The 27935-nt window shown below is 41.2% G+C and overlaps 1 protein-coding gene across 4 annotated transcripts in view; it reads right to left on the bottom strand.

The window, feature by feature from the left end:
* CFAP61 (cilia and flagella associated protein 61) overlaps positions 1-27933 on the bottom strand; it is a 285821-nt gene extending 257888 nt beyond the window's left edge. Inside the window, exons 1-7 of one of the 4 annotated variants that reach the window (XM_032351539.1) lie at positions 27731-27898; positions 22472-22867; positions 20588-20739; positions 12705-12855; positions 9146-9222; positions 8213-8280; positions 7850-7976 (exon numbers count right to left, since the gene is read on the bottom strand). In XM_032351539.1, coding sequence (XP_032207430.1) covers positions 7850-7976; positions 8213-8280; positions 9146-9222; positions 12705-12855; positions 20588-20730 — 566 coding nt within the window. In that variant the 5' untranslated portion in view covers positions 20731-20739; positions 22472-22867; positions 27731-27898. Of the gene's footprint in view, positions 1-7849; positions 7977-8212; positions 8281-9145; positions 9223-12704; positions 12856-13230; positions 13307-20587; positions 20740-22471; positions 22868-27730 lie in introns of those variants that run through there. The other 3 variants (XM_032351538.1, XM_032351540.1, XM_032351542.1) reach the window with 3 other exon arrangements.
* Between the last annotated feature and the right edge of the window lie 2 nt (positions 27934-27935).

Genomic DNA, 27935 nt, shown 5'->3' with positions numbered 1-27935 from the left:
TGACAATCCTAGAGGAAAGCTACAGGCTAGCTTCCCTCCACAGGGCAGGGGATACATGTTGTTTCCTTGCCAGTAAAGAAAGCATTGCGAATTCACAGATGGAAAGTTCACACTTAAGGACTGGAACGACAGCAGCAGCAGGGGCGAGCCACCTTTGCAGTCAGAATATTGGCACGGCCTCTCCTCTCCTGTCTTACGGTATTTTCCACATCCAGAGAGGATTTGCATGTCATTAGCTAGTCTTAAACATGTACTGTTGAAAACGTGATTCTGATGTTACTTGAAATGCCATAAATACTGTATTTCTTCAAGTCCGAGAGCGTGTGTGTGCTTGTGCTATAAGAAATCAGTGAATGAAGGGGGGAAAAATTCACAGAGAATCTAATTTAGTGGTAGTCCTAAAGAAAGCAGTGTGTTTGGGTTAAACCAACCTTTTGCCATGAACACTGTTTTAACTTGAGATAGGAGATCCTAAAAAGTCAGTCTTTTTCTTTCAGACAAGGAAAACAAAGCACCTGTTTCTTTCCAAGATCTCTTGTGACCTCTAGTGGTCTTCTTTAAGAAAATCAAATCCATCTTTCCTCAACCACATATTCCATTTTAGAATTTGGAGATGGATTTTGGAACAGTTTAGTTTCTCCTCCTTGGAAAATGTCGTGATTTTTTAAAATGACGGAGGATTTCAAGCCCTAAATGACTTCAAAGCACGTGCAAAGCCAGTAAGAGGCCCCTGCCGTTTATACCACCAGGATCTGATCCAAAAGTCCGTCTTGGCACGCTGTCACTCCAGCTGGATTGTTAACCAGATTTTATTGGCTGGGTCACTTACCGGGACTCAAGACGAGCAACGGTGAAGCTCCTAATTGTGCCCCCCCCATTTTTAATGCTTTAGGATTCTAATAACTTAAGCCTCAGAACGTTTATTTCTATGAAATTGCTCAGAAGTCCAACTTAAGCAAATCCAAAAAAGCAACTGCTTTAAAAGGTGAAAAGTTCATGTTTAAAAACCAACAATCTTACATTTTAAAGCCCTCAATTGTCTTTCATCTATTTTACATAGCAATAATGTTGACACAATCTGGTTAACCTTTATTGCCAGCAGAAAACAGCAGTCCATTTTAGTTATTTTACAACACTGACTGACAGCACATAACCCTTTCCTGGCGAGTCCTTCCCAGGACTCCCCCAACCCCCATGAAAGATTTGAAAAGGGTAGGTTTTCCCCAGAAAGACTATTCCAACAGTCTCTCAGTCTGAGAACATCTCAAACCCACCAATGAGTATTAATCAAGCCCACTATAGATTATAAAGTTATGTCCAGAAGGAGTTACACTTTAGTGCAAATATTATGCAAAATATAGAACAGTAACTATAATAGTTACTGTCTAAGTGGAGGGGCTGATTACAGCACAATTTTCCACATGGGTACATCAAAGAACCAGGACTGGGTATTACAGTGTTAATTTCCTGGTTCTGAACATGTTGCTAGGTAAACAGGGCAGGATAATTACATCCCAAACCTTTCTCTGGTCTAGTGTTTTAAGAACTGTGTTCTTCACTGTTAATTATCAGAGCAAGTAACTATTGATGAGACAGATGTCAAAAAATCAATGTGGGGGAAATAAAAGAAAAGCAGCAGCCTAAAAGAATACATGGCCTCGCTCATCTGACCTTCTGAAAAATCCTTTTTCCTCCACCCTTAAGGAAGGGACGTGATCTATATAAGTGCATTTTCTGGCTACCTGAAATTCTACACCTGCTAGTATCAAAACTTGAATGTGAACATTTTGAACAGAGGGCTTCTTAAAATGTGCCATATTCCTTTACCTTCCAACAAGCAAAACTGAAAATTGTCATAGCATTTCCATTCCCTCATGAATTCACTACTATATGCTAAATGTCCTTTTATAAATGCCTCTTCCTCCTTACAAAGTACCCACTGTCATCTCTTTGCCATCAGGACTTTATTCCTCTTGGGGCTTGCTACTTGCAGATTTTCTGTGGGCTGGGCAAGCAGGACGTTTCACCCTCAGAGGCTGAAGGAAGAAGACCTCAAGGTCAAGAATCAGGAAGGTTTACTTCAGGCCAGGACAGCCTTGTCCTCTTGAAGTTTGTAGCCCATAACTCTAAAGTTTTCAAGGGCAAAGGAGGAAGGGAAGGAAGGCCTGGGATGGAAAGGAGGAAGGAGAGAAACTAACTCAAAAACATCAGTTTACCATGTGCTTACTAGGAGCCAGCGCTGGGCTGGGCACAGTCTATACATTTTCTTGAGCAACATATACCCCGAAAGCCAAGTGGGGCATCAGTGAGTAGATTAGCAAAGACGTCAACTTACTAAAAAGTGAAACAGGTCATTTTTAGATATGCTACCTCTGTACATGTCAGTTTCAGTATAGATTTATATACTATTTTCTATTACAATAATAGAATATATAAAATTATCTGATTCTACAGGATTATCTTTTACAGTAATAGATAATAATACCATAACGTCTTGCCAAATATCTACGCTGGAAGTAATTAAGCTTTAAGATTCCTCAAGAAAATGCCAGCTGCCAAGATCCAAATTTGGTATACTGCCTACACATTTAGAGAAAATATGGAGCTTCTGGGTTGGTGAATGCATGGAAATTTGGCGAGAGTGGCCCACATGGAGAGGGCATAGAAGCTCTGCTCTCTTTCCCACACCTCACCCTGTGCATCTCTCCCATCAACTGTTCCTGACTTACATCCTCTTATAATAAACTGGTGACCAAGCAAGTAAAAAAAAAAGAAAATACTTTTGGAAATGTTCCTCCCTCACCTGCTGCTCCTCTCTACCCTCCCGACCAAGACCATTTATTTTGTAAACATACATTTAATCATCCATCTCAATAATTTCTAAATTGGAAATTATTTTAAATTCAACTATTTTATTTCAAACAAAGCCTGTAAAATGGCACTCAAATCAATAGATATTTAGATAACTGCAAATTAAAATAACAAGTTATTGGCTTGACCTAAGAGATTGGAAACAGTAACTGAAAACATCCAGCATTGGTGAAGTGTAAGGAAACTAGACTCCACTGGTTAGAATATAAAATTTATGAATATTTTGGTTGAATAATTTGGTAGCACCTGTTCTTAAATCTTAGTATTTAATGTACTCTTACCCAGAAATTCCACTTCTGGTACCTACACTACAGAAAAGAAAATAGCATGAGTACCCGAAGATACACGTACAAGGCTGTAATACTACTTGTTTTAGGAGAAAAAAATAAGGACAAATTTCCATAAATTAGGAATAATTAAATGAATATTAGAGCCACATGTTGAAATACCGTGCAGCCATTCAAAAGAATAAAACTGATCTGGAAGGATGATGAACAGTTATATTAAATGAAAAATACAATTAACAGAACATATGATCATTAGTGTATACAGACAAAAAGAGAGACAAAGAGTGAATATACATATACTGGCACATGTATGCGTAGCTATATGCTCACGTAGAAGAATGCAACAAGTAATTTTAGTCTAAAAAATTGTTCTAATTTGAAAATATAATTCATTTTATTAAATGAACCCATCCCTCAAGCTAATTAGAAAAGGGCAGAATAAAAGGAGAGATTTTTAAATGAAATGAAGACAAAAATTCAGCAATTATTAGACTACTTACAAGATCCTAAGCAATAAATTTATGTAAATTTCTCGTAACATAATAAAGAAACTGCCTCCTTGTGAATACTTTTACAATAAGACTTCCTTAAAGACTGTATTTCATGAAGGGCAGGAGGACCTATTTTCCTGTGCTGATACTAACAAGACAAACTTCATAAATCAAGAAGGAGGATTTGAAAAGTGAGAGAATCAATTAAAAATGTTATTAAAATATACTTCACTCACAGCATTCCTTTTCTTCAGAATGCACTTGGCTTGCATTAGCATTTGTATCCTGACCAAAGGGGTTTTACAAAGAGAATTATGATGCGTGTATTTAGCTATGGGTTTTAAAAAAAAAGAAAAAAAGAAAAAAAGGAAAGGAAAATGGTTTTCTACAAGGAATTTTCTTCTCTCTTGTCCTAAATTAGATGGATAATTTATATCGCTTTATTTTACTGCTCGGTAATGTTTCTTTAGACACATGCTTGTCTGGATCTCAGAATACAACGTAAATTCTCTACGTGGATAGTAAAAATGGAATCACCTTACATTGTTTGCATAATGTTCATCATCTGCCTTCTTCTCTTTATTTTCCTTCATCACCAAACTTCTCTAAAGACCAGTGGATATCCCCTTGCTTTCCCTTCCTTACCTCTCAATTATTCAGCTCACTGCAATGTGATTTCTAAAACCCAACTCTGCCCTTCAAGGAGGGACAAGACCAGACCCCAAACCAAGGGGCTGAAGGTAGGTCACTGGTGACTACATGCCCACTGTTGGCACAGAGGAGCCAATGGGATGAACTTGAGAGAAAGCTGAGGCCCAGGTCCTAGGAAGACAGAATTCAGAGCCATGAGGACAAGAGAAAAAGGAGAGAAGCAAATCAGGATGGAGCAGGGTTAGGGCTGGAGACTGGGAAGAGGCCAGTGGAGGCGGGGGGGGGGGGGGCGGGCAGCCACCCTCCCTCTCACCCAAAGTTCATTCAACTTTTTTTTTTTTTTTAAAGATTTTATTTATTTATTTGACAGAGAGAGATCACAAGTAGATGGAGAGGCAGGCAGGGGGGCGGGGGAAGCAGGCTCCCTGCCGAGCAGAGAGCCCGATGCGGGACTCGATCCCAGGACCCTGAGATCATGACCTGAGCCGAAGGCAGCGGCTTAACCCACTGAGCCACCCAGGCGCCCCGAGTTCATTCAACTTTTAATAGATACAGAATTCTCCCAAGTTATTATCAATTTTTTTCTTAAATGAGTTTTGGCAGATTGTGTTTTTCAAGGAATTGACCCATTTCATCTAAATTATTGAATTTACAGAGTCCTTATCCTTGTCTATGAGATCTAGAGTGGTATCCCCTCTTTCATTTCTGGTATTGGTAATTTGTCTTTTTTCTTGGTCAGTTTGGCTAGAAGTTCTTAAGTTTTATTCAACTCATCTGTATCTTTTTAAATTTCTAAATCCAAAGGCCTCTTCTTTAGACACAAATTATTTGATTTCCCCACATTATTTGCCAGACTTAAGAGTCTGACTTCTCTAAGACTTCTCTCCCTCTCTTCTAGCTTTCTTCCTTATTATCCTGAACAGCTCATTTTTCACCTTTCAAAATTCTGCCCTAGGCCTCTGCTTTTTCACCTTAAAACCTCCTCCTCAACTAGACAACCTCCTTTATTTTCATGACCTCCTCACTCATGAGAGGACCTGTTATTACCACCTCCCACCTAGCCAGCTAATGTTCTTATTTCTACTCTCGGCTAACGAACCCACCATCAGCCCCACACACATACTTGAAAACCCAAGTCACCGTTAACTTGTTCCCATCCTTCAACTTCTCCACCCAGCTGGCAACCAAACTACACTTTCCCCCTCAGACATTTCCTTGCATCCCTGCACCCCTTGGCACCCCCCACCTGAATCTCTTTGCCTTGTCACTGCCTGAATTCCAACTAGGATCATTTCTTGGCCAGACTGTTCTGTGCTCCTCCCTTATAAGCCACGAACCACATGACAGTCAGTTATCTTTTACACCCAGGCCATATCATGCCTTTCTTCATCAGTGTTGCCTGCTGGCTCCAGGATAAAGCCTTCTTATCATAATTCTTTCTTTGCCATCCCGCGGCCTGCTCTTCCTGACCACACCTCCCACAGCAGCCACACTTGTCTACTGCCTGCGAACAGACATTCCAGGTGCTCCCCTGCCTCCACAGCTTTGCTCAATCTATCCCTTTGACTATCCTCTGGCTCATCCTTGCTGACCGGATTCAGAAGCTCCCTTCTCTGTGAGGCCTTATTTTAAATTATTTTTTTAAATTGAGGCATAGTAACATAAAGTCAAATGCACAGGTTTTAAATTGGATGAGTTCTGGCAACTGCATACCCTCCAATCAATACACAGAGCATAGCCACTGCCCCAAAATACCAGTGTGTTCCTTCCAGGTGCACTCTTCCCTCCACCAGAGACAACCACTCACCTGCTCTCTCTCTCTCCAGATTAGCCATTTGTGCATCACACAAGAGGAGTCAATAGTTTATGGTCTTTGTTTCTGTGTCTGCCTTCTTTCACTCAGCATGAACGGAGATTGATCAGCCCTACTGTGTCTATAAGAAGTTCATTGCGTTTCACTGCTGAGAAGCAACCACTGCATGGATGCACCACAGTTTGTAAATGTAAACATCTACTTATTGATGGGTATTTAGATCTGGGGGTGGGGGTGGGCCACAGAGGTTCTCTCTGAAGCTATCTTCCTCCTTCTCTGTCCTTTTCTTTCCTAAGCCACCCAGCATTCAAGTTCATTGTAGCTGGGTTTGTCTTCCCTATTTAATATTTTTTAAAGAATTTATTTATTTATTTGAGAGAGAGAGAGAGAGGTGGGGGCGTGGAGACTGAGAAGCAGGATTCATGCTGAGCAGGGAGCCTGATGCAGGGCTCAATCCCAGGACACTGGGATCATGACCTGAGCCAAAGGCAGACACTAACCAACTGAGCCAACCAGGCACCCCTATTTAACTTAATATTAATAATATTTCATTTCCTTGAGCACCACGTGACTGGAAGTGTGCTAAGTACTTGTTCTAACTACTTAGATGATCCGTCAGCTCATCCAGTCATTGCAGTTATCCCATGCAGTAGACAATGCCCCAATACTGGGAGAAAACTGAGGCCTGAAGAGGCCAAGTTCCTTTTTTAAGGTAACCCATTTGGTCAGTAGTTGAATCAAGAAGAGAATCTGTATCTCATGCTGCTATTGCAAATTCTTAACAATTATGCTGTAATACCACATGACTGGCAAAGAGTAAGCTCTCACTTCTTAAAAACTTAATCCTTTCTAAAGAAATCCAGCATTTGTGGCAACAGTTGACCCAGTAAAACATAATTTATTCTTCACTGATAAAACCAAGCGATCATCTTTGTAAAATGATTTCATATGCACTTTTATTTCAAAAAAGCCCTTTTATTTTGGTCACAATTTTGTGAGTCAGAAATCTGAGAGGGAGGACTCAACTGATCAGTCCTTGCTTGGGGTCTCTCCTATTGCTGCAGTCACATGTCAGCTGGGCTCCAGATATGGAGCGGCTGTGCTTGGCTGGACGTCCACAATGGCTCATTCACATGGCTGGAGGTCTATGCAGACTGTCAGTGGGAGCCACGCTGGGGCTGTGGACCCCAGGGCCAACATGCAGCCTCTCCAGCACAATAGTCTCCCAAGATCACCTTGTAGGAGAGCTTGTGGGATGGAAGATGGTGTTGCAGCCATCTTTGAAAATGGAATGTGCCAGAGCCATCTCCTTAAGGCTGCTAAACTTCGGGGCATGTCTTTGGGGCCACTGACAGTAAAGACCTTCAATTTACAAAACTCCTCTTTGGGGTCAATCTCAGAAAACAGGTGGGCTTTACTGGGAAAACTAAACAGGCGGGTTTATTTTTAAGTATATTTGGAAGTTATTTCACCCAGTGTGGGATCGAGGAGTGCATGTTTTCAGAAACCCCTTCAGTAGTAAATGTGCAACTTTGCCAGCCACACAGTACCAAATGAGTCTTGTCAGATATTTAGTCCTGTAAATTAAGTTAGCAGGGGGAACTGTAAACATCTCCAAAGGCATCATAAAATAATTTAATCCAAGCTACACACATTCATGTAAGAATTGGCAATTTCTTTGTACAGTAAGTGTCCAGGTTCACGTGAGGTCAGAAAAGGCGCTGCTCCAGGCTTACCTGGCCCTGCGGATGTGCAGCTGGGGGTAATGCTTCTGCCTGTGACATATATGCACAGCGAAGTCCTCATCGTACGTCAGACTTGGAATGTTCCCCACTTGCTCAAACACGGTTATGAGAGTTGAGCCTAAATCATTCAGAGAAAGAAATGTGGCCTCGTTTTACCAAGGGATAACTTTTGGACTTCAGAACAAAATATAACTTCTGTACTAAGTGGTATTTTAATTGTTCTATGATCAAATAGGCACATGATACATTTAGGGCCTGGAGACCCAGCTTATTGCAGTTCCCCCAGAGTGCCACTTTCAGCATGAGTTTCCCACCTTGGCAACTGCGGACAGGAGGTGGTTGCGTAGACCTTACCTAGGCTCATATAGGATGGCACAATGAGGAATATGAAATGCAGCTCCGGCACTGCCTTAAACACGCTCCTGGCAAGGGGAAGAGAGGGCGGCACAGGTGTTAGGACCAAAGCAATTCTACTAGCTGGCACCGTGTGAGACACAGGCCTTCACTAAAAACATCAGCTGTTCATCAGTCCACCTGGGCCCCTCTGCTCCTTGCCTGTAAAGGCAAGAACATCTTCAAGGTAGTTTCTCTTCCTTCTCTATGCATCGTGAAATTCCAACCGGCCTCTTTTTTGTCTGTTCTATGGAGGTAGAGTGAAGAAAGAGTGCCACATTCATGTGGCACACCAGATTTCTGCTGACATTAACCTTTGACCTGGCATCTGGATGATCTGGTGTGACATTACAAAGTGACTTGAAAGCGGAGGCCACCACCCCCAAATGTCAGTGCAGGCTGTCAGAGACCCCGCACCATCACCGGGTAGCCTGACGGATCATGTTTCGCCACGCCAGATTATTCAGGATGCTTCCACAGTCTGTCAGGTTAATAAACGTTTCTAAAGATAAGATGGAGGAGAACTATTTTTAGAAACATCCAAACCTGTGATGCTTTACTCTCCCTCCCCACAAATCATTTTTTTTTTTTTAATGACTGTACTACCTGTTTGCCTCAGGGATGATCCTGAAAGATGTGTGTCAAAGGGAGTGTTGACTCAAAGAAATGTCTATGGTTTTCTTTCAGAAATAGCACGGCTGTTCGACATAGAGGCTTCAATACAGCCATGGGTTACAAGCAAATTAAACACCTCAAAGGATCTCATGTCCTTTGAAAATATTTTAAAACGAGGCACACGGTCTCTTTCCTGTCATTTTGGCACTAACAGGTCTTGTCTGCGGTGTGTCGGCCAGCCGCCCTGACGTCCTCCTCTGCAAGACCCCAGCCACTCACTGAGTAATCTCTCTGCAGCAGCCAACAGAGTACTCGTCCACGGCCACAAAGAGGTGCAGGAACAACGTGTTCAGAGGCTGCACAAGAAAGAGAACAGGATTAAAGGCTGAGTCAGCATTCGGGCCGCCTCGGGGGTGGTCAGGGGACAATTTGGGGGTAGCCACAGTCTTGGAGCTGCCTGGTTTGGGGGGTGAGATTTTATGTGTATGGTGATGAGACACTCAGGCAGTGTTCAAGCTATCTCACTGACTCCATTTGCTGCCTTCTGTCCTCGTAGCTTAGAATTATTCAAGGAAACGGGGATTGTAAATGAGTCCAATGCATCCAGCCCTTCGTCCTGCCCTCACGAATGGGGCTCGGGGCAGGGAAGTGCCTGCAGGGGAGTGAAATCGATTATTAACTCAGTAGTCTTGTCCTCGGGGGTGTCTATGCCAAGTGAAAGACAATCACCCATTCCCTGGGGCTCTTGAGTCAGCAGCTGCTGCTCTATTCAAGTGACACAAGAGAAAGATTCTCTTATGAATTTGAAGGATGGAAGGCAGATGCCACGTTATGAATCCAATGGCTTGTTTTGTTCAACATTCCCAGAGTCAGAATCAAATATTACTCTTGGGATCCAGAAAACCTGAGAGCTGGAAACAAAGTAGCAAGATTGGAACTGGACTTCAGGTTAAATATTTCCAGTTTTTAAAGAGCTTTGTCCCCTACTTCTGAAGACATTTAAAGTGGCCTCAATAGTGAGCAGTTATTCCGTACATCCAGCCATGGGTCCGCTCAACTCGGTACCCAGTGTTTATGGACAAATCTTCCAATTTCAGAGCTAATGCAAATGTGAGGGGATTAACTGGTGAGGGTGCTGCTTGCACCTAGATCAGGACAACAGGAGTGCTTTCTGTGTTTCTCATCCTCTGAGCAATGTTTTTAGGCAGCCTTGGGTTACCACCCACACAGCTGTGTGCCCCTCCTGTTGGATAATGCATACCTTAGGAATACTCAGAAGGGGTGTTTATCAGACATAAAATGGCAAGAGAAGAATCATGAGCTTGGTTCAGGCAAACAAGAGAAACCCTATCATTGCGATAGCAATAGCCACAACAGTGCTGTGAGCCCTCCCGTGTGTTACCGGCTCACCCCACAGCCACCTGACTTAACACATGTTTCAGATTCTGAACAGGACTAGTCCTAGGAGTACACAGTTTATTATTTGGCTTATTTATCTTCCAAATTCTCTTTTCCATCAAAAATATAATAATTTAACATTTATTCTTTAGCTTTATGATAAAAAGCATTACTTCAGTTGCAAATACCCCTGGGCTAAGTAAGACATTAAGCCTTGAGGCTTTATATCAATGCTGTCCAGTAACAAAATAACTTGAGCCACAGAAGCTGCATATGTAATTTCCTAGTCGATGTATAAAAAAAGAACAAAGATAGATATGTAAAATTCATCTTCAATATATTTCATTTAACTTAACATACTTAAATTATCATTTTGACAAATTAGGAATTGTGAGACATTCTACACTCTCTTTTCCTACTAAATATTTGAAGTTCAGTGTCTATTTTATTACACTTAAAGTACACAATAGCTACACATGGCTGATGGCCACCATACGGGATGGCGGAGCTCTGCACTGCTGAGGAGTTTAAAATGTGTTCAAAGAGAAATAACCTTAAGAGAATAAACAAAGGAACCAAAGGGGAAAGAATTTATGAATAAGGGTGTTGACTTAGGATGTTTGAAAAGGTAAAATCGTGGTCCTAACACAAACATCCAAATAAACACAGAGTTAGTCACAGAGTTAGTCAACCCGTCCATTAAGGATTTGATCAGTGGGATGACAGAAACAATTTGCAGTACCTGAGGAGCTGGTTACCTTAGGTATTTTAATGAGGGAATTCTAGAATAAGATTGCTGGGCAAGAAACAAAAGAGTTAATGTCCTGCAAGGCTACCAACCATAACTTCTGAGAGGATCTCTTCCACCAAACAGAAATTTATATCTCGCATGGACAAAAATCTACAAAGTTAATCACTGTTCCTGTAGAACTGTATCATAGCCCGGTCAATAGATAATCGATCAAAGATACAAGCATTGGACCAAAAGCATCTTTTTGGCCTATTTCCAACTTTAAGATAATTTTTCTAAATATGGCAACTGGATGTATAGAGTGGTGAGGGAGAGAGAAGCAAAGGACAAAGGGAAGACATTATTTAGCTGAATAAATGCCGGATGACGTGTTGGGGCACATGTGGCCGTGTGTGTGTGTGCACATACAAGTGTATACGGGGAGGTGAACTCACTCATTCACGCCATCAGCATTCCCTAGGGCTCTGGGGACACACTCTTGGATTCAACTGACAGACAAGCATGCTATCCCTGGTCATAGCCTCTAGCTCTCCACAGGACTGGGCCCATATGCAGGCCTGGCTCTGGCAGGCTGAGGTCAGAGAAAGCTCAGACTCGGCACCACCTACCAAGTCAGGTTGCCAACTGTAAAGTGCTCACAGCTAGAAAATATCAAATGAGCCAGAGTCCACCAGGGCACCTTGAAAATTACAGAGTGCAACAGGAATCTGAGGCTCTATTATCACTGTTACGGGAGCAACAGTGTAAAGGCAGGTGCCCTCCCAATATATCAAAGGCTTTAGACACTGAGCCTAAGTGTCCACTGACAGATGGGTAAAGAAGCTGTGGTATATATACATACATACACACACACACATGCATGCACATATATACACATATAATGGAATATTACTCAGCCATTAAAAAATGAGATCTTGCTATTTGTGACAAGATAGATGGACCTAGAAGGAATTAAGCTAAGTGAAATAAGTCAGGCAAAGAAAGATAAATACCAAATAATTTCATTCATATGTAGAATCTAAAACACAAATGAACAAATAGATTAAAAAAAAAAAAAACAGAAACAGACCCATAAACACAGAGAACAAACTGGGGGTTGCTAGAAGGGAGGGAGGGTGGGAGGCAAAATAGATGAAAGGGAGTGGGAGGGGCAGTTCCAGTTATGGAATGAATAAGTCACGGGGATGAAAGATACTGCATAGGGAATACAGTCAATGGCTATACTTGGGGTGAGCATAGCATAACACATACAGCTGTCCAATCACTGTTGTACACCTGAAACTAAAATAACATGTGTATCAAATATACTTCAGTTAAAAAAATTAAAAAAAAAAAAAAGACTTTGAACATTGATCCTGGGGGGCACAGTGTGAAGACCTGAGAAGCACACATCTGACATCCTCACTAATTCCCTGCTCCCTCTTAGTCTTCACCAGCAGAGGTGAGCGAGGCCTTGCCACCAGATGACTGATCTGGCTATGACCGTCCCTTCTGTATCCTCTCTGGCCTCTTGCTCTTAGACTTGCTCTTCTTCCCCACTAGCTAACTTTGTTTCTAACTATCATGATGTCACTTTCTATTGTGAGTCTTGCACTGCTTGGTCTCAAAACTGGAAAGACATATGTGCAAACATAGGACTTCCCTTCAAAATTAAGGCTGTTCTAATAAGAACTGTGTGTAATTGCTTACTGTGCATGGGATTTCACTGTCAAGCTCCCGGAACACGGATACCCAGCTGTCCTGATTGGAGACATTCCAGTTGGGATAGTCCACGAAGGTAGCCTGGGCCATGATTTCCTCCTTGTCATTGCAGAGGGTAACAGCAAGGTTTGCCTTTTCCCTGTAGAAAGGATTAAAACTGCACACATGACTAAGATTATCAAAAGGGAGAGGATGAGGTGTTATCTTTTCCCCCTCCTTTGGCTACCCAAGTCTTCCAGCCACTGCATAACCTTTGGAAGAGGTGGGAATAGTGTGGCAGCAACTATGAGATAACAACATCATTCAGGACATCTGGGGCTACCAACTAAATTTTGATTGAAAATTACATTTTGTTAGAAAGGTGTTGTATTTATGTGAAGTGTGCAATACCCTTCCCTTGGAGATTGGCTGGGGAAATTGTCTGACTGTCATTTTCCCTATACTTCCCATGTTGCCAGTTCCACTGCACTGGCCTAAACATGTCAAGTTAGAGTGGCCACCTGTCCTCACTTACCTGAGACTGAGAAGGTTCCCAGGTTATGGGACCATCAGGGCTACAAGTCCTGAGAAAACCAGAGTGAGCTGGTCACCTATGCAAAGCAGTGAAGTGAAGAGTTTAGACCCACCTCCGGGTCTCTCTTAACCAATTTCTCCAAACCCTGAGCCCAGGTCCTTGGGCTGATGGATTCTAACGGGATGTGAACATCTATCACCCGATCCGGCTGCAGAAATGGAGACCCTGAGGGGTCTGGCTTAAGCCAAGGCAATCCGGCAAGTTAAAAAAAAAAAAGGCAAGGGTGGAGAAACAGGTCTTCCAACTCTTATTCTGGTGGTTGTCCCAAAGGGACATCTTGATGGTCCTCCCCAACTGCTCCCCTGCCATGCAGCCTGGCATGAGCTCTGACTTAGAGACAGGATATAGTTTACCGCATGGAGAACCATTTGTATAGAAATTGAGATGTCATTTTCACTTTTTCAGCTGAGTGAAATCTACTGATATCTTAAGTTGGAGGAAAAACGATTAAAATGCTCCTCCAAAAAAACCAAAGGTACAGACATCTTTGGGAAACACTGTGCTAAGCATGTTGATCTCAGTACCTACAGCCACTGTTCCTCCTCAGCCACTCCTCAGCCATGGGGGAACTCCTCTGGGTGCACCCGCCACAAAGGCCCCACCCTAGCACTGGCTATCATGGAAAGAAGACAGCAGACTGCCCTCTGGTCCCAAGAATATATTATCCTCACAGGGGGCTCATTAGCAAAAGGATGCAGCCCCCAACCTCTCCACTCTGATTCACTGAAGCTCTGCCCCTCTTCCCATTACTGCACTGGCTCCCCCTGGCTCTTGATCCTCTGGGCTCCTCTGCCCCAGGTTCCCAGAGCCATGACCTACAGCTTCACAGTGATAGTCCTCACTCTAATTCAGATGAGAAAATGCCCAAGGCACCGGACCCAGCAATGACGGTGGTGGAGGAGGAGGAAGTGGGCAAGAGCTGGGACAAGGCAACTGCCATCCCCTTAGGGAAACAAGGGAAATGTGTTACTGGAATCCTAATTTGAACTTGAAACACATTTATCCATGGGAACCTAGGGTGGTGGTTGGGTTCCATAGTATAATTAGCACAGTACTATACCACACAGACATTATAGATTAAATAGGCTTTTGTGGGTTGGCCTGGGAAGCCAGCCATGAATAACGTTGTTTCAATGGGAAAATGCACTTCAATTTCCAAATGGCTGAGTGCAAGAAAGTAACTTTTGTAGCATTATCCTTTTGTATCTATAATTTCCACTTCTTATTACCTCTTAACATTACTCCTATATGGGACAGATTAAAAAAAAAAAAAAAACCATTGTAGGAGAAAAGAAGGGAGAGGAGGAAAAAGGTAGAAGGAGAGTCTTATTTTTAAAAGTTGGATTTAGAATTTTTCTATGGAATAAGCCAAATCAAAAGAATATATACACATGTATATATTTCACACAAAATATGTTAAAGCTCAAGGATATTTTCCAGCAAGCGAAATCAGAGTTCTTTTCATTAAAGTAATGTCTCATTTGTTCACTTGGTTTAGCGAATTTTCCAAGTTCAGCCAAAACTCATTTTATTTAACTACACTTGATGGAAATCTTGGGTGAAACAGTATCCCCATTTTCTGCTTTATTAAGCAGCACGAATGGCACAGATCTGGGTGTTCCCAGAGCCTGTCACGTTCCGCCCCTCAAGCCCCCTGTACTGTGACACATGCACTTGATGTGGCCTATTCCTTTGGCCCTATCCCCACTCATCTGCTATGCCCTATCTGCTCATTTTCTCCCCTACAATTTAGCAGGGTTTTTAGGTGAGGTCAGTTGTATTCATTCCTATATCTGTGACTGAGCCAGCAGGTAATATAATGAAATGCAATAAAACTGGGGAAGAAACCTCCAGTTGTAGACATGCTTGTAAAATGGATCTCTGAGTCTTAAGGTTGGCCTGGCAAGGGGTTGGGAATTACCTAACAGGAATACAGAAATGTTGTATGGGCTGGATATATGCTGATGAAAATGTAAATTTGCTTTTACTTCTGAAGATATGCTGGCTTCTAAAGTAGGTCACAGCCTTTTTAGTTATTACGATCCCATTTTAACATTTAAAAAAAAAAAAACCTTTTACTACTCCACTCCCATGTGGCAAAAATTATGCTTTTCATATCTGCCGATTCAGAAAATACATAAACACATGAGATGTGTGGATTTGAGGTACCCTGACAGCCAAGGCCCAGCAATGGTGTGAAGCTCATCTTCAGAAATAGGCTGTTAAGAACTTTCTGATAATTAGTATGTGACCGTGTAAAGGATTTGAGATTTGCAGAAGGCTTTTGAAAAAAATCTGTAGGAAGTCACCAGTTGTAACCCGCCCCCATCCTCCATGCCATGTTGTGAATACCCCCTAAAAGGATGGGCCCTTGACAAATGATCTCATGGGTCACTGGTGATCACCTGCACAGCCCAACCATGTCCCCTCCTGCTCAGGCCAATGGTGACACACTTCACTCCAGGAGGGGCAAGTCACAAGCACACATTTGCTACCAAGCTGGGGGGTTGTAATTTATTTGCATCCAGAAATTTATCCACGTGGGAAAGATTCAAGACTCATTAAGGTATACAGTAGCCCCTTGCCACTTGCTTTTCCATCTCAGAGGCAATCATGCCTCACTTTGTACCATGTTCTGTGGCTTGTTGATTTCTTTTAGCAATATATATGGAAGAGAATTCCATATATAAAGCAGTCCTTTTTCCTATTCTATGGCTGCCTGCTTGCTGAGAAAGGAAGAGAGGAAAATGATAGAAAAGCCTGCCGCTTTCTGACCCTAGTCCCTGCTCCCTTATAGGCAAAACCAGAGGGAAGATGGGAAGCAGTTCTGAGCACCTCCTAGGAGCTAGGCTCTGCCCTGTATTTAAAAACTATTCTCACTGTCCCATTCATTCTGCAAATTAGGTATAACTGTCCATTTCATAGATGAGGATGCTGGGACTTAGGCAGGATTTATTCATTAATGCAATAAACATTTGTTGAATACAGACCAAGGGCTAAGTTTTTTCCTAGGTTCTGGGCACACAGCAGAGAACAGGCAAAAATCCCTCCCCTCGTAGAGCTGACGTTCTAGTAACTGGAGACAGAACAATTAAAAAAAAAAAAAAACTAAACTGAAATGCACAGAATGTCCAGAGGGACAAGTGCTATGAAGAAATATTGGGGGAAGAGGGTGAACAGCGCAGGTGCATGTAGGTGCGCTTCCAGGAGAAGGCAGCATTTGAGGTGTGATGGAAACGCCTCTGTAACTGTAGGATGAGGCACACCTATGCCTGGGGTGCTCCAGGAGAAATAAAGGAACTCAGTGGAGCTCCAGGGAGGTGAGGTCAGAGGGAAAAGGGTGGGCTTCACACCAGATCATGGCAGGCATGTGGCAGACCAGTGGAGGGTTCTGAGCAGAGCACAACAGGATCTGGCTGGTGTGAACAGTGTTGCTCCGGCTATTATGTTGAGAATAACTTGCTGGGATTGGGGGTGGGAGGGGGGTGTCGGGCAGCAAGAGCTGATGCCAAGGTGGAAGCAGAGACTAGAAAGGGGCTGTTGAAATACTCAAGTGGGAATGCTGGTGCCTCATACCTCATCTCAGCAGGAAACGTGAGGCAGAAAGAAGAGGCCAGGTTCTGGATATGTTCTGAAGGTGGAGCTGACAGCGCTGCTGGTGTGGGAGGTAAGAGCAAGAGTGAAGGTGACACCAAGGTTTTTGGTCCAAGCAAGTGAAAGTTTGGAACTGCTGGAGTTACCGAGATTGGGAAAGAAAAGACAGTAATCCAGAGGCAGGTGGTGATCACGCTGGGTATAAAGTACCTACTAGGTATTCGAGGGGTGACATCCATCAGGAAGTTGGATAAATGAATGTGGAATCTAGGAGATTCCATCAACAGTGTTAGCTGTTTTTCACATTTACATAATAAATTAACCCAGAATTGGGTTTTTTTCTTTCTTTTTTCCCTCCCTCCTTCCCTTTCTTTCTTTCTTTCTTTCCTTCTTTCTTTCTTTGACAGGAGGTTGGTCTTTACATTTATTCTTTTTTCCATATGGATAACAAATTGTCCCAGCACCATTTATTGAGTGGTACATCCTTTCCCCACTGGCTTGGTCATCAAGTTTTCATATAAGTGTGGGTCTCTTTCTGGGATCTTTAATTCCTTGGCCATTACCACATCATCCAGATTACTACAGCTATAATGACTCTTTAGTTGGGCAAATCTCTCCACCTTATTTTTCTTCTTTCAAGTTACTCTGGCCCCTTGCTCTCCCATATAAATTCACACCCATATTATCAACTTCAAATAGTAATCCTAGTAGGATTTTAACTGGAGGAGAACTGACTTCTTTACATTATTAAATATTCCTATTCAAGAATGTGTATACCTCTTCATTTATTTAGGTCTTCCTTAATGTCTTTCAATAAAAATTAATAATTTACCCCATCATAGGCTTGGACGTGTGGTTTCTGGGAAGGAAGGGAAGTACCTTTGAATCCTACCCTCCTCTTGGATAATACTTTAAGAGTACTTTCATTCTAATTATGCACCTGCCAATTTATCTTCTAGTTTTGTTCTGTATTTTACCTGTTATTATTTATATCTTATAACTTCCTATTTATATTTAGTATCTATATTAGTCATTTTTCTTAATGCTTTATGCAAGTTTGATTTTTTATCTTAGAATTAACATACTTGCACACATATATACTTTCTTGTATCCTTGGCTTTCCAGCTGAGATATTATTTCTGCCTACAGTATATTCTGAGGAATTCCCGTTATTCAGGATTCATTGATAAACTAATTCAGTTTTTGTTGGCCTCAAAATGCATTTATTTTCCTGTAGGTATTGAAAACCTGTTCCCTCAATATACAATTTTAGTTTGGTGCTATTTTCTCTCCAATACTGAATATATTCTACTATATCTGGCTATCATGGTTGCTAATGAGAAATCATTATTAGTCTAATCTTCAATTGTTTGCAGGTAAGTTGTCTTTTCTTTCTGATAATTTTCCAAATCTTCTCTCCAGCTTTGGCATTTTTCTGTGCATTATGATGTGCTTAGTCGGGAATTTCTCTGTGAGTTTATCCTGTTTGGGTTTCACTGAGTTTTCCAGATCTAAGAATTGGTGCTTTTCAACCATCCTGGAAAACTGTCAGCCATGACTTCTTCAAATATTGCCTCTTCTACTTCCTGTTAACTCCTTCTAGAAGTCTGATTAGACCCAACTGTAACTGTTAACTGTTCCATTCTTACTTTTTTGCCTCTGTCTCTTTGTGATGAATTCTGGATCATTTAGTAGTATTGGTCCTCCAGTTTGCTACTTGCTACCTCTGTCTTCAATTGTGTTGGTTATGATGTTTAATTCATCCAATGAGCTTTTAACTATATTTTCATTTCTGGATAGCTTATTTGACTTTTTTTTTCAAATCTCATTATTCATCTTTATGGTTTTTAAAAAATGTATCTTTTCACTGTAGATATAGTAAGCACAGTTGTTTTCTATTCTTTGACTGACTTAACATCTGAAGTCTTTGAGGGTCTGATTCTGCTGTATATTTTTTGTTGGTTCTCCCGAATGGCGCATGTTTCCTTACATATTTTGATTTTTGACTGTAAGTGCATTTTGCTTAGAATTCTATCTGGGTGCATTATTTGAAGTCTGGGTTGAAGCTCCATCCTTCAGACCTGATTTGTGTTATTTCAGCCAGTTTCCTGGACACACTACTAATTTGCAACCACTTTTAATCAAATTCTCCATTTTATTTGCTTTATTCTGTCTAATGATAAGCAAACATAGTTTTTCTCTGAAAATGTACTCATTATTTAGGAAGTTTTGAAGCTTTTTGGGAGCACAAAGATAATCAGCATGGACTTTAAATCAACACATGCTTACAAATTCTTAAAGGCTTTGTCCCCCTTCATTCCATGCTGAGGTTGAAAAGGCTACTTTCCTTGCCGTCCCAGCTTCAGCAGTGGGTTTATGTCTCATTCATCCTTACAATGAGCAACCCAGTTTTATACAAAAGGATCTAATACTTCCCTCCTTAGGTGGGGGGTGTATTTACCTTCTCTTCTTTGCAAAGCTGTCAAAACAGAAGCTGGAGGTTTCTAGAATGTAGCAAAAATCCTCAAGGAATAGGTGGCACTGGTTCCTGCTGTTTTCTTAAAGTTTCTGATTTCATGTTGATAATGTTCTCTGCACAGTCCTTACCTTTTGTGTTCGTGTGTGTGTGTGTGTGTGTGTGTTCATGTTTCTATCCAGAGGACATCATTACGGTGTTTAACCCACCACAATGCCTAAAAGTGGAATCATTTCATTGATATACACATTTTTAAAGCATTTTATACATGTTGCCTTGCTGTTCTCCCACAAAATTGTGAACATTTGCTTTATATTCATCAGTGCAATAATCAGAAACTACAAATTTTAATGTCTTAGACTGGCCTTACTTTAAACATTTCAATTCTATTTAATATGAAGCTTTATAAAACCCAGAATACTGAGCTATCTTTTATCTTTTTCAACAAAAATAATAAGGAACAGATTATAAAATGCATACATCCTAGTGTCCAAAAAACAAACAAACAAACAAAAAAAACAAGGGAAAAAAATCCATGCATATTTTGAAGTTTAGAAGACCATTTTAATAGCAATGGTTAAGAGCAAATCTGGGCTTTGTCACTTACTAACTGTTTGACCTTGGGCAAGCCTCCATTTTCTCAACTGCAAAATGGACTGGATAAAGCACAGCCCCTGACAGAAAATAAATTCTCAAAACTAGCAGCAGATATTATTACCTTACCCCACTCTAATAGTGGGTGGGGCAGTTGAGATTTGAACTCAAATTTGCCTGAATTCAAAACCCTTTCAATTTGCGGTTGTTATAAGACTTAGAGATTGATTGCTCCTGGAGATCTGCTCAGCAGGACAGATTTTCTTGCTGCCCATTTCCTCACCATAAAGCCCCATAAGATAAGGAGTGGGATCCCTTCCTCGTGTGTGATAAAACTGATAAACAGCCTTTTTCTCAGTGGCCAGGAAAATGGCAGATATTCAGACCGAGGTGTCTGTCAAAAGCAGCCAACCATCTTTCAAAATAAGAAGAGAGTACTGCTTGGGGAAACCAGCAAGGAGAAGTCCCCATACTACCAAGACATCAGTCTGGGCTGCTGGCATCAAGAAACAATTCTAGAAGTTCTAGAAGTTCTGAGACTAGACATCATACCCCCAAATAAAGTGAAGTTATTTTCCCAATTAAAAAAAAAAAGTTGATAAACATTCTTGGCTTACTTAGCTATATACTTACAGAAGATAGATGATATTAAGCCTCCCAAACAGCTTCTGGGTAAACTTTCTAATGAGGTTTTTGATACAATAAATATCCTGTGATTCTGTTCTTCGGCAATGAACCACTTCTACCTTTCCTCTTGGAGAAGTGAGCACTGACATTTTTTTATCCTGTCCCAAAAAGAGAGAAAACAGTCCACCATTAATCTGAGATGACAAGCCTGTCTGGTTACAGTACTTACAAAATCAGACATTAATTCAATTTCCGTATGGTCAGAGTGAACATGGTATTGAGTGCTGGTGGTACACACATGTTCCCCTGGAGGTCGGCTGTGACGACGGTCATCACAAACTAGCCACATGTTTCTCTCCAGTTGAATGGTGTTTCTGAGAAGTGGCCCATCTAGAAATTTCTGCAACTGTACTCTTTGTTCCCAACAAAGCTGCTTTAATAGTCTAACAATAGGATTGAAAAACATTGAAAGGAGTTATTTACTGATTCAAAATCCTTTTTATTTAATTGGCCACCATGGCATGTGGTCAAGAGTTATAGGGGAAATACTGGCAGCTTCTACCCATGTCCCAAATAGAGTTCCTCAGACTGGAGCCCTGAAAAGCAACAGTCCTGAGAGACGTTCTGAGACAAAAAAGAAAAAAAAATTACTGCAGTCAATTAAGTGTAGGAAATGCACTGTTTAGGATGGCCTTTCTGAGGGGCCACCATGCCCATTAAAGTCCTTGAGAAGTTCCAAATAAAGTGCCTCCTTTCTTTGTATAATCCAGCCTTTCCCACACCCTTACTGAGGAGAATTTCCAATGACAGCGACAGTGGAGAATCTAATATTCCAGAAAGACACTTTGGGGAATGCTGCTGACAGGAACAGCAGGCCACAGACGGATTTCAATCTCTCTCTTAATGTCTTAATATATGTGTGTGTCTATTTTCTTCCTCCCTCTGTCTGTCCCTCCATTCCCTCCTTTTTCCTCCTTTCCTTTTTCCTCGGGATAATAATTTTTAAAAATTTTATTTATTTTTTCACTGTTTATGCACCACACCCAGTGCTCCATGCAATATATGCCCTCCTTAACACCCACCACCAGGCTCACCCAACCTCTCACCTCCTTCCCTCCAAAATCCTGTTTTTTTCTCAGAGTCCACAGTCTCTCATGGTTCATTTCCCCCTCCAATTTCCCCCAACTCACTTCTCCTCTCCATCTTCGGGATAATCATTTTATTATGTATTAGCCCGTATACCTGAAACAGGCACATTAATACTCACCACTGCACTGACCCTAGGAACAATATGGACCATTTCCAGCACCCTGGAACACTGTCTCATGGCACCCCCCAGTTCACTCACCCCTTTAAAGGTAACAATTCTGACTTCAATCACGTAGATGAACTTTGCTACATTTTGAGCATCGCATAAGTGGAATTATATAGTGCATATGGTTTTCTTTCAAAACACAATATTCTATCATTTGGCTTTTTGTTTTTATCATTGTTGTTTAGATGCACCCTTGCATAATTTCCAATGTGCCAAAGTACCAAAGAACTTGAGCACCACAGGGGTCTGAGACAGCACTGGACCAAGGTCTTCCTTCATCAGATGAGCAAACTGAGGTCCATGAAGTGAAGTGACTTGCCTCAGGACACTCATATTTGGTCAGAAACTGAACCCTGGGCATGGCCTTCTAGTCCAATCCCCTGTCCCTTCCCCATTAAAGTAGACTGTGAGCTGCCTCTGTGGGTAAGGGTGCCCTATCCTCCCAGTCCACTGGTGTTCACTGTAACTGCGGGTTGACTGCTCTTAACCATCTACACTGGGATGTAAATGGTGCGAGGTGCAGGGTCATGCAGGGAGACTTAGAAAGATGGCAGGTGGCAGCCAAGAATCCTCACCTGGTGGCCTTCTCCTTGGTGAATTCACACCACCCTCCATTTCCGCAGGCCTCCATTGGCGCCTGCCGAGCAGACCCAGCTCTTGCAGATGCCCTGCATTGTCCAAGCTCACAGAAACTGAAAAGAGGAGCCCAGCATGCCAATTTTTCATTTACAGTGGGAAAGTTAACAGTCAGACAGTCCAGATGTTTCTGCAGCTCAGACAGTTAACAAAGAAGTCATGTAGGCTGAATACAAGCCTGACTTCCTCTCCTTTGATAGAACAAGGTGTGCTATGTGGCCACTGCCCCACAGCCTAGGTGTTCTCAGGGGAACTGAGGTGAACTGGGGAGTGCATGTACTCTCAACTCCAGCCTCGTGTTGCCTTGTGAAAATGTGAACTCAGATCTTCACATTCTGCAAAGGAAGAAAACCTTGCTATTTATAACATCTCCCAAATTGGAAATGGTGGCTCAAAATTTACTTCACATCCTACAGATGTAAATAAGCAAACATTTCTTTAAGCGGGCTTAACTACCACACCTGCCATGGCAAAAGCCATCCATGCACTCTCTTTACAGAAGAACTAACAGCACAGCTATGAAAGCTCGGCTATCAGAAGGTTGATTACACAGGGTCATGGCCAAGAACACAAGCTGTGGATTCAGAGTACTGGGGATGAGACCCAGTGTCTAGCCCTTAGTAGCTGTGTAACCTTGAGCAAGTTATTTAAACTCTCTGTGCCTCAGTGTTCTCATCTTCAAATTAGAGATAATAGACATACTGTAAAAGGCTTAGAAATGAGTTGATATATGCAAAACACTAAAAGCAGTGTTTGACATGTGCTTAGTAAATATTGGCCATATCATCATTAATGTTATTACTGTTAAGCATGGATACAGGATTCAAAAGAGTGGACATGAAGAAGTCACACAAAGTTCCTGAGGTCTGGGGGAACTTCGTCTACTGCAGAGATGCCAAGCCAAGGAAACCAGAGATGGCAAATGCTTAGATGACACCTTCACAGTTTCCTGGGTGTCTCTACATTGTTGACAATGACAGGACCAATCAATCCCCTTTGCAATAAACACATTCTTTCTTGAATAAATGAACGTAGCATTAGTAAAGTAGCCGTCAGTTCTGATGACCTGATGACATGTCCTTCCTAAGATGGCTTTATACAGCCCAGCTGCAATATGAGCTGATTCCAAGTTCTAATTCTAAAGTTAATCTTTCTTAACATTTAATTTTTTTAAGCATTTTAAAATACAGCAATGCATTCTTCATTACACCTTCTCAATGCAAAATATCTTCTCAGCGTGAAAAACAAAAAACTTTACATATAAGGCTGAGGTCATGACTTCTTTTATTGTGGCAAAATACAAATAACATAAAATTTGCCACTTTTACCATTTTAAGTGTATGGTTCAATGGCATTAAGTACATTCATATCACTATGCAATCATCACTACTACCCACACCCAGAATTTTTTCATCTGAAATACTCGTATGATTTCTCAACTGAAGTCCTATCTCTTTTGGACTTTTGGACAGTACCTTCTATGTTAAGGGAAACACAATACATGCTGGCTGGGCACGATGACCCAGGAGGGAGATAATCCACTGGAGGATGTCTCCTCTGAAGGCCTTCTTACTCCAAATCAGGGAGAAGAAATACCAAGCAATAAAATGACAGTATTATTTCAAAAGAGGCTAATCGGAACCTGGCTGACTACCATCTGAGCCATTAAATACTCTACTAATTTCCACAGTCCCTGTGAATGTGAAATTTGGTGCCTGCTACAAAGACATGGCATTAGCAGAGACAATAAATTTTCATATTTGCAAATATCCTTTACCTACTTTGGGTAGAAATGGACATTAGTAATGTCTACATTCTTGTCAAAGCTAGCCATAAATGTCATTCCTGGTTTTGGTTTTAATTTAAAAGCAAAACTGGAAGGAGACATCCTGTTTGTGAAACATGATGTTGTAGGCTAATGCTACAAATACATATAAATTTTTAATAAAGTAAAATAAAATAAGAAAGCATAATTAAAGAGTTGAACTTTGGGGAAAAGAAGAAACAAAAGAACAAGCAAAGGGAAATTCCCCCACCCAGGCAATGAGTTTGTGTGCAGTGGCTCAGGGAGTGATCAAATGTGAGGCAGGCCCTCAGGACAAGAGTTTGCACCTTCAGTGGGGAGAGCAGAAACCTCATGCAAAACCAAGACCTGAAACCAAAGCCATGTGTCCAACATGGACTTTGGAGGAGTGAACCTCTTGATAAATGAGGAGACTAAAAGAACTGAACCTACCAGCCCCTGGAAGTGGCAAAGCAGCTTTCTCTACTGATAGCTCTGGGTAGGAGTACAAATCCGAGCCCAATTAGGTATGCATCCCAACCCACACTACCTATATAGTGTGCATTTCCCCAAAATTTCAGATAATAGACTGTGAAAGAGATGATGAAACAAGTATGTTTACAATTATTAGAAACAGAGAAAGAGAAAAGTCAAGAAAACAGGTAATTATGAAAAAGAACAAAAACTTTAAAAATGTAAAATATGATTATTAAACTTTAACTGGATGGGTTAAAAACACATTAGACACAATTAAAAAGAATTAATGAACTGGGAAGGCAGCCATGAAGAAACTTTCTAGAAAGAAGCAAACAAAAATAGAAAGAAAATATAGGAACCAGTTAAGAGACACATAAGACAGAATAGAAAGAATACCTATGTCTTATAGTAATTTCAAAAAAAATAAAATGTTGTTTGAAAATAATGGCTAATGATTTTTTTTTTGAAATGATGAAAGAACTGAATCCTCAAGAGCAGGAAAATGAAAGTAAATAAAGATAAAAAATAAAAATAAATCCTAAATATATAGTAGTGAAATTAAGAAATGCTAATAACAGAAAGCCTGAAAGCAACCAGATAAAAGACAAGTGTCTATGAGAGAATAAGAATTCGACTAAAAGTGTATTTCACATCAGCAACAATAGGAGCCAGTAATACAAGGATTGGCAAACTCCCTCTGTAGATGGCCAGATGATAAATATTTTAGGCTTCATGAGCCTCATGTTCTTTGTGCAACTACCGAACTCTGCTAATACAGTATAACAGCCAGAAATGATATGAACACAAATGAGCATAATTGTATTCTGATAAAATTCTAGGGGCACCTGGGTGGCTCAGTTGGTTAAGCATCTGACTTCAGCTCAGGTCATGATCTCGGGGTGCTGGGATTGAGCCCAGAATTCTATGTCTAGCTAAACAATCACTAAAAGATAAAAACTTAAAAAAGACAATTCACTACAAAGATGGAAAGAAATTACCACTCAAAGAATGTGGCTAAAAGAACTCCTAAAAGGTGTAAATCTGGAAAAATAAAATTAAAATCAGAAGAGAGTGAAATATAAGATAAAATGCTGAAGAAAAAGAAGTAAACAAGCAAGTGTATCTAAAAAAGCACTGATGGCAAAACAAACAAACAAAAAATAATGATGATAACTTTTGCTTAAAAACAAAAACAGCACCGAATTACCAGACAATAAGAACTTGTTAAGATGGAAGGAGGACAACTAGAAATAAAACATTCAAAGTGTTTGCGTCTCTGGAAGGCGGCCAAAGATGATTAACATTAAACTTTGTTAAATCAGTTATGCATAGTTACAAGTTTAAAGGACATCACATAACGGAAGCATCTTTTTATTTTAATAGGTATTTATTTATTTTATTAGGTGATTTTATTTCGGTAATATAAAATCTCATTCAAGTTATTTAAAATTTGAAAAGTTAGATGACTTACAAATATTTAAATAATAAAATTGGTAGTAGAGAGCTATGACAAATGTTTCTTCCCTGGTTGCAAATGATTTCATTTAAAGTTTTCCCAAAAGCACTGTTCACAGACATAGATGTGATTTTTCTAAATGCATAAAATACACAGAGCATATTTATAAATATTTTTTCTTCTAAACACCAAGAGACTTGCAACTGTCATTTCTTAACCAATGAGCTTTCACGCCATGAAGACATGGAGGAATCTTAAATGCATACTACGAGTGAAAGAAACCAACCTGAAAAACCTACACACTATATGATGCCAATGATACGACATTCTGGGAAAGGTAAAATTGTCAGACAAGTTTTAAAAACCAGTGGTTGCAGGAGGCGAAAGGGTAAAGAAGAATAAATAGGTGGAGCACAGAGGAATTTTCGGAGAGTGAAACCATTCTTTACCATACTTTGGTGGTAGATACAGGTCATTAAATTCCACAGAATGTGTAACACCAAGAGTGAACGCTAATGTTAACTTGTGAACTTTGGGTGATAATGCTTTACTGTTAGGTTCATCAACTATAATAAATGTGAGAAATGTTGGGGAAAGGGGAATGACAGGCGTGAGAAACAGGAATTCTCTGTACCTTCATTCAACTTCTCTGTGAGCCTAAAAGTACCATTTTAAAAAAGTCTTTTTTTTTTTAATTCGCTTAACCATTTGCTTGCATATAATTAACTTTTGTTTTGAAGACAGGTCAAGAATTACACCAGCTTGGGGTGCCTGGGTGACTCAGTGGGTTAAAGCCTCTGCCTTCGGCTCGGGTCGTGATCTGAGTCCTGGGATCGAGCCCCACACGGGGCTCTCTGCTTGGCGGGGAGCCTGCTTCCCCTCACCCCCACCCTCTGGCTGCCTCTGGCTGCCTCTGTCTGCCTCTGCCTACTTGTGATCTTTCTCTCTCTCTGTGTCAAATAAATAAATAAAATCTTTAAAAAAAAAAAAAGAATTACACCAGCTCACATTTATGGAGCACTTTACATAGATTTTCTCTTTTATGCTTATGAAATAGATACTATTATTTTGGTCTCATAACTAAGGACATCAGGGCTAACAGATTTACGTAATTAAGGCACATTCACATAATATTTAAACATCTGTTTATCTGACCACAAGGGTGGCTTATTTGCTAGTACTCTGATATTTTCTTTTCACTTTTTTCTATTATCTGGCTTTAAAATACCTTCTGTTATTTCTAATTAAAAGCCTTAAGAGTTTATTTGTGCACAACTGTCCAGAAAAGAAGACCACAGAGACTAAAAAGCCCAGAATGCAACGTGTCGCGGGGACACCTAGGGACGCCGCAGCTCCGCCCTTAGCATGCTGGGAAAGGTAGTTTTCTGGCCGGCTTCCCCCCCCCCCCCCCCATACCGGAGCCTCCGGATCCGAGCTTTGTTCTTATTCCCCTTCCCCGGCGCCACGGTTCGACCGACCCACCTGTCCACGCAGGTCCTCCTAGTTCCGGAGACTGACCTGGGGATGAGCCCCTGATGCCCTGGACCCTGTCCCCGCGTCCCTCTCGGGCGGGGCAGCTCTGCCCCACCTGCAACTCTGAGACACGGCGCTCGGAGGAGGACGCTCAGCCCGGTTACCACAGAAACGAGGTTGCCTGCGTCACCGCGCGTGCGGGAAGTCAAAGGTC

Source organism: Mustela erminea, chromosome 7 (genome assembly GCF_009829155.1).
Source record: "Mustela erminea isolate mMusErm1 chromosome 7, mMusErm1.Pri, whole genome shotgun sequence".
In the NCBI taxonomy this organism is placed as follows: Eukaryota; Metazoa; Chordata; class Mammalia; order Carnivora; family Mustelidae; genus Mustela; species Mustela erminea.
This window is presented reverse-complemented; position numbering and strand designations above follow the sequence as displayed.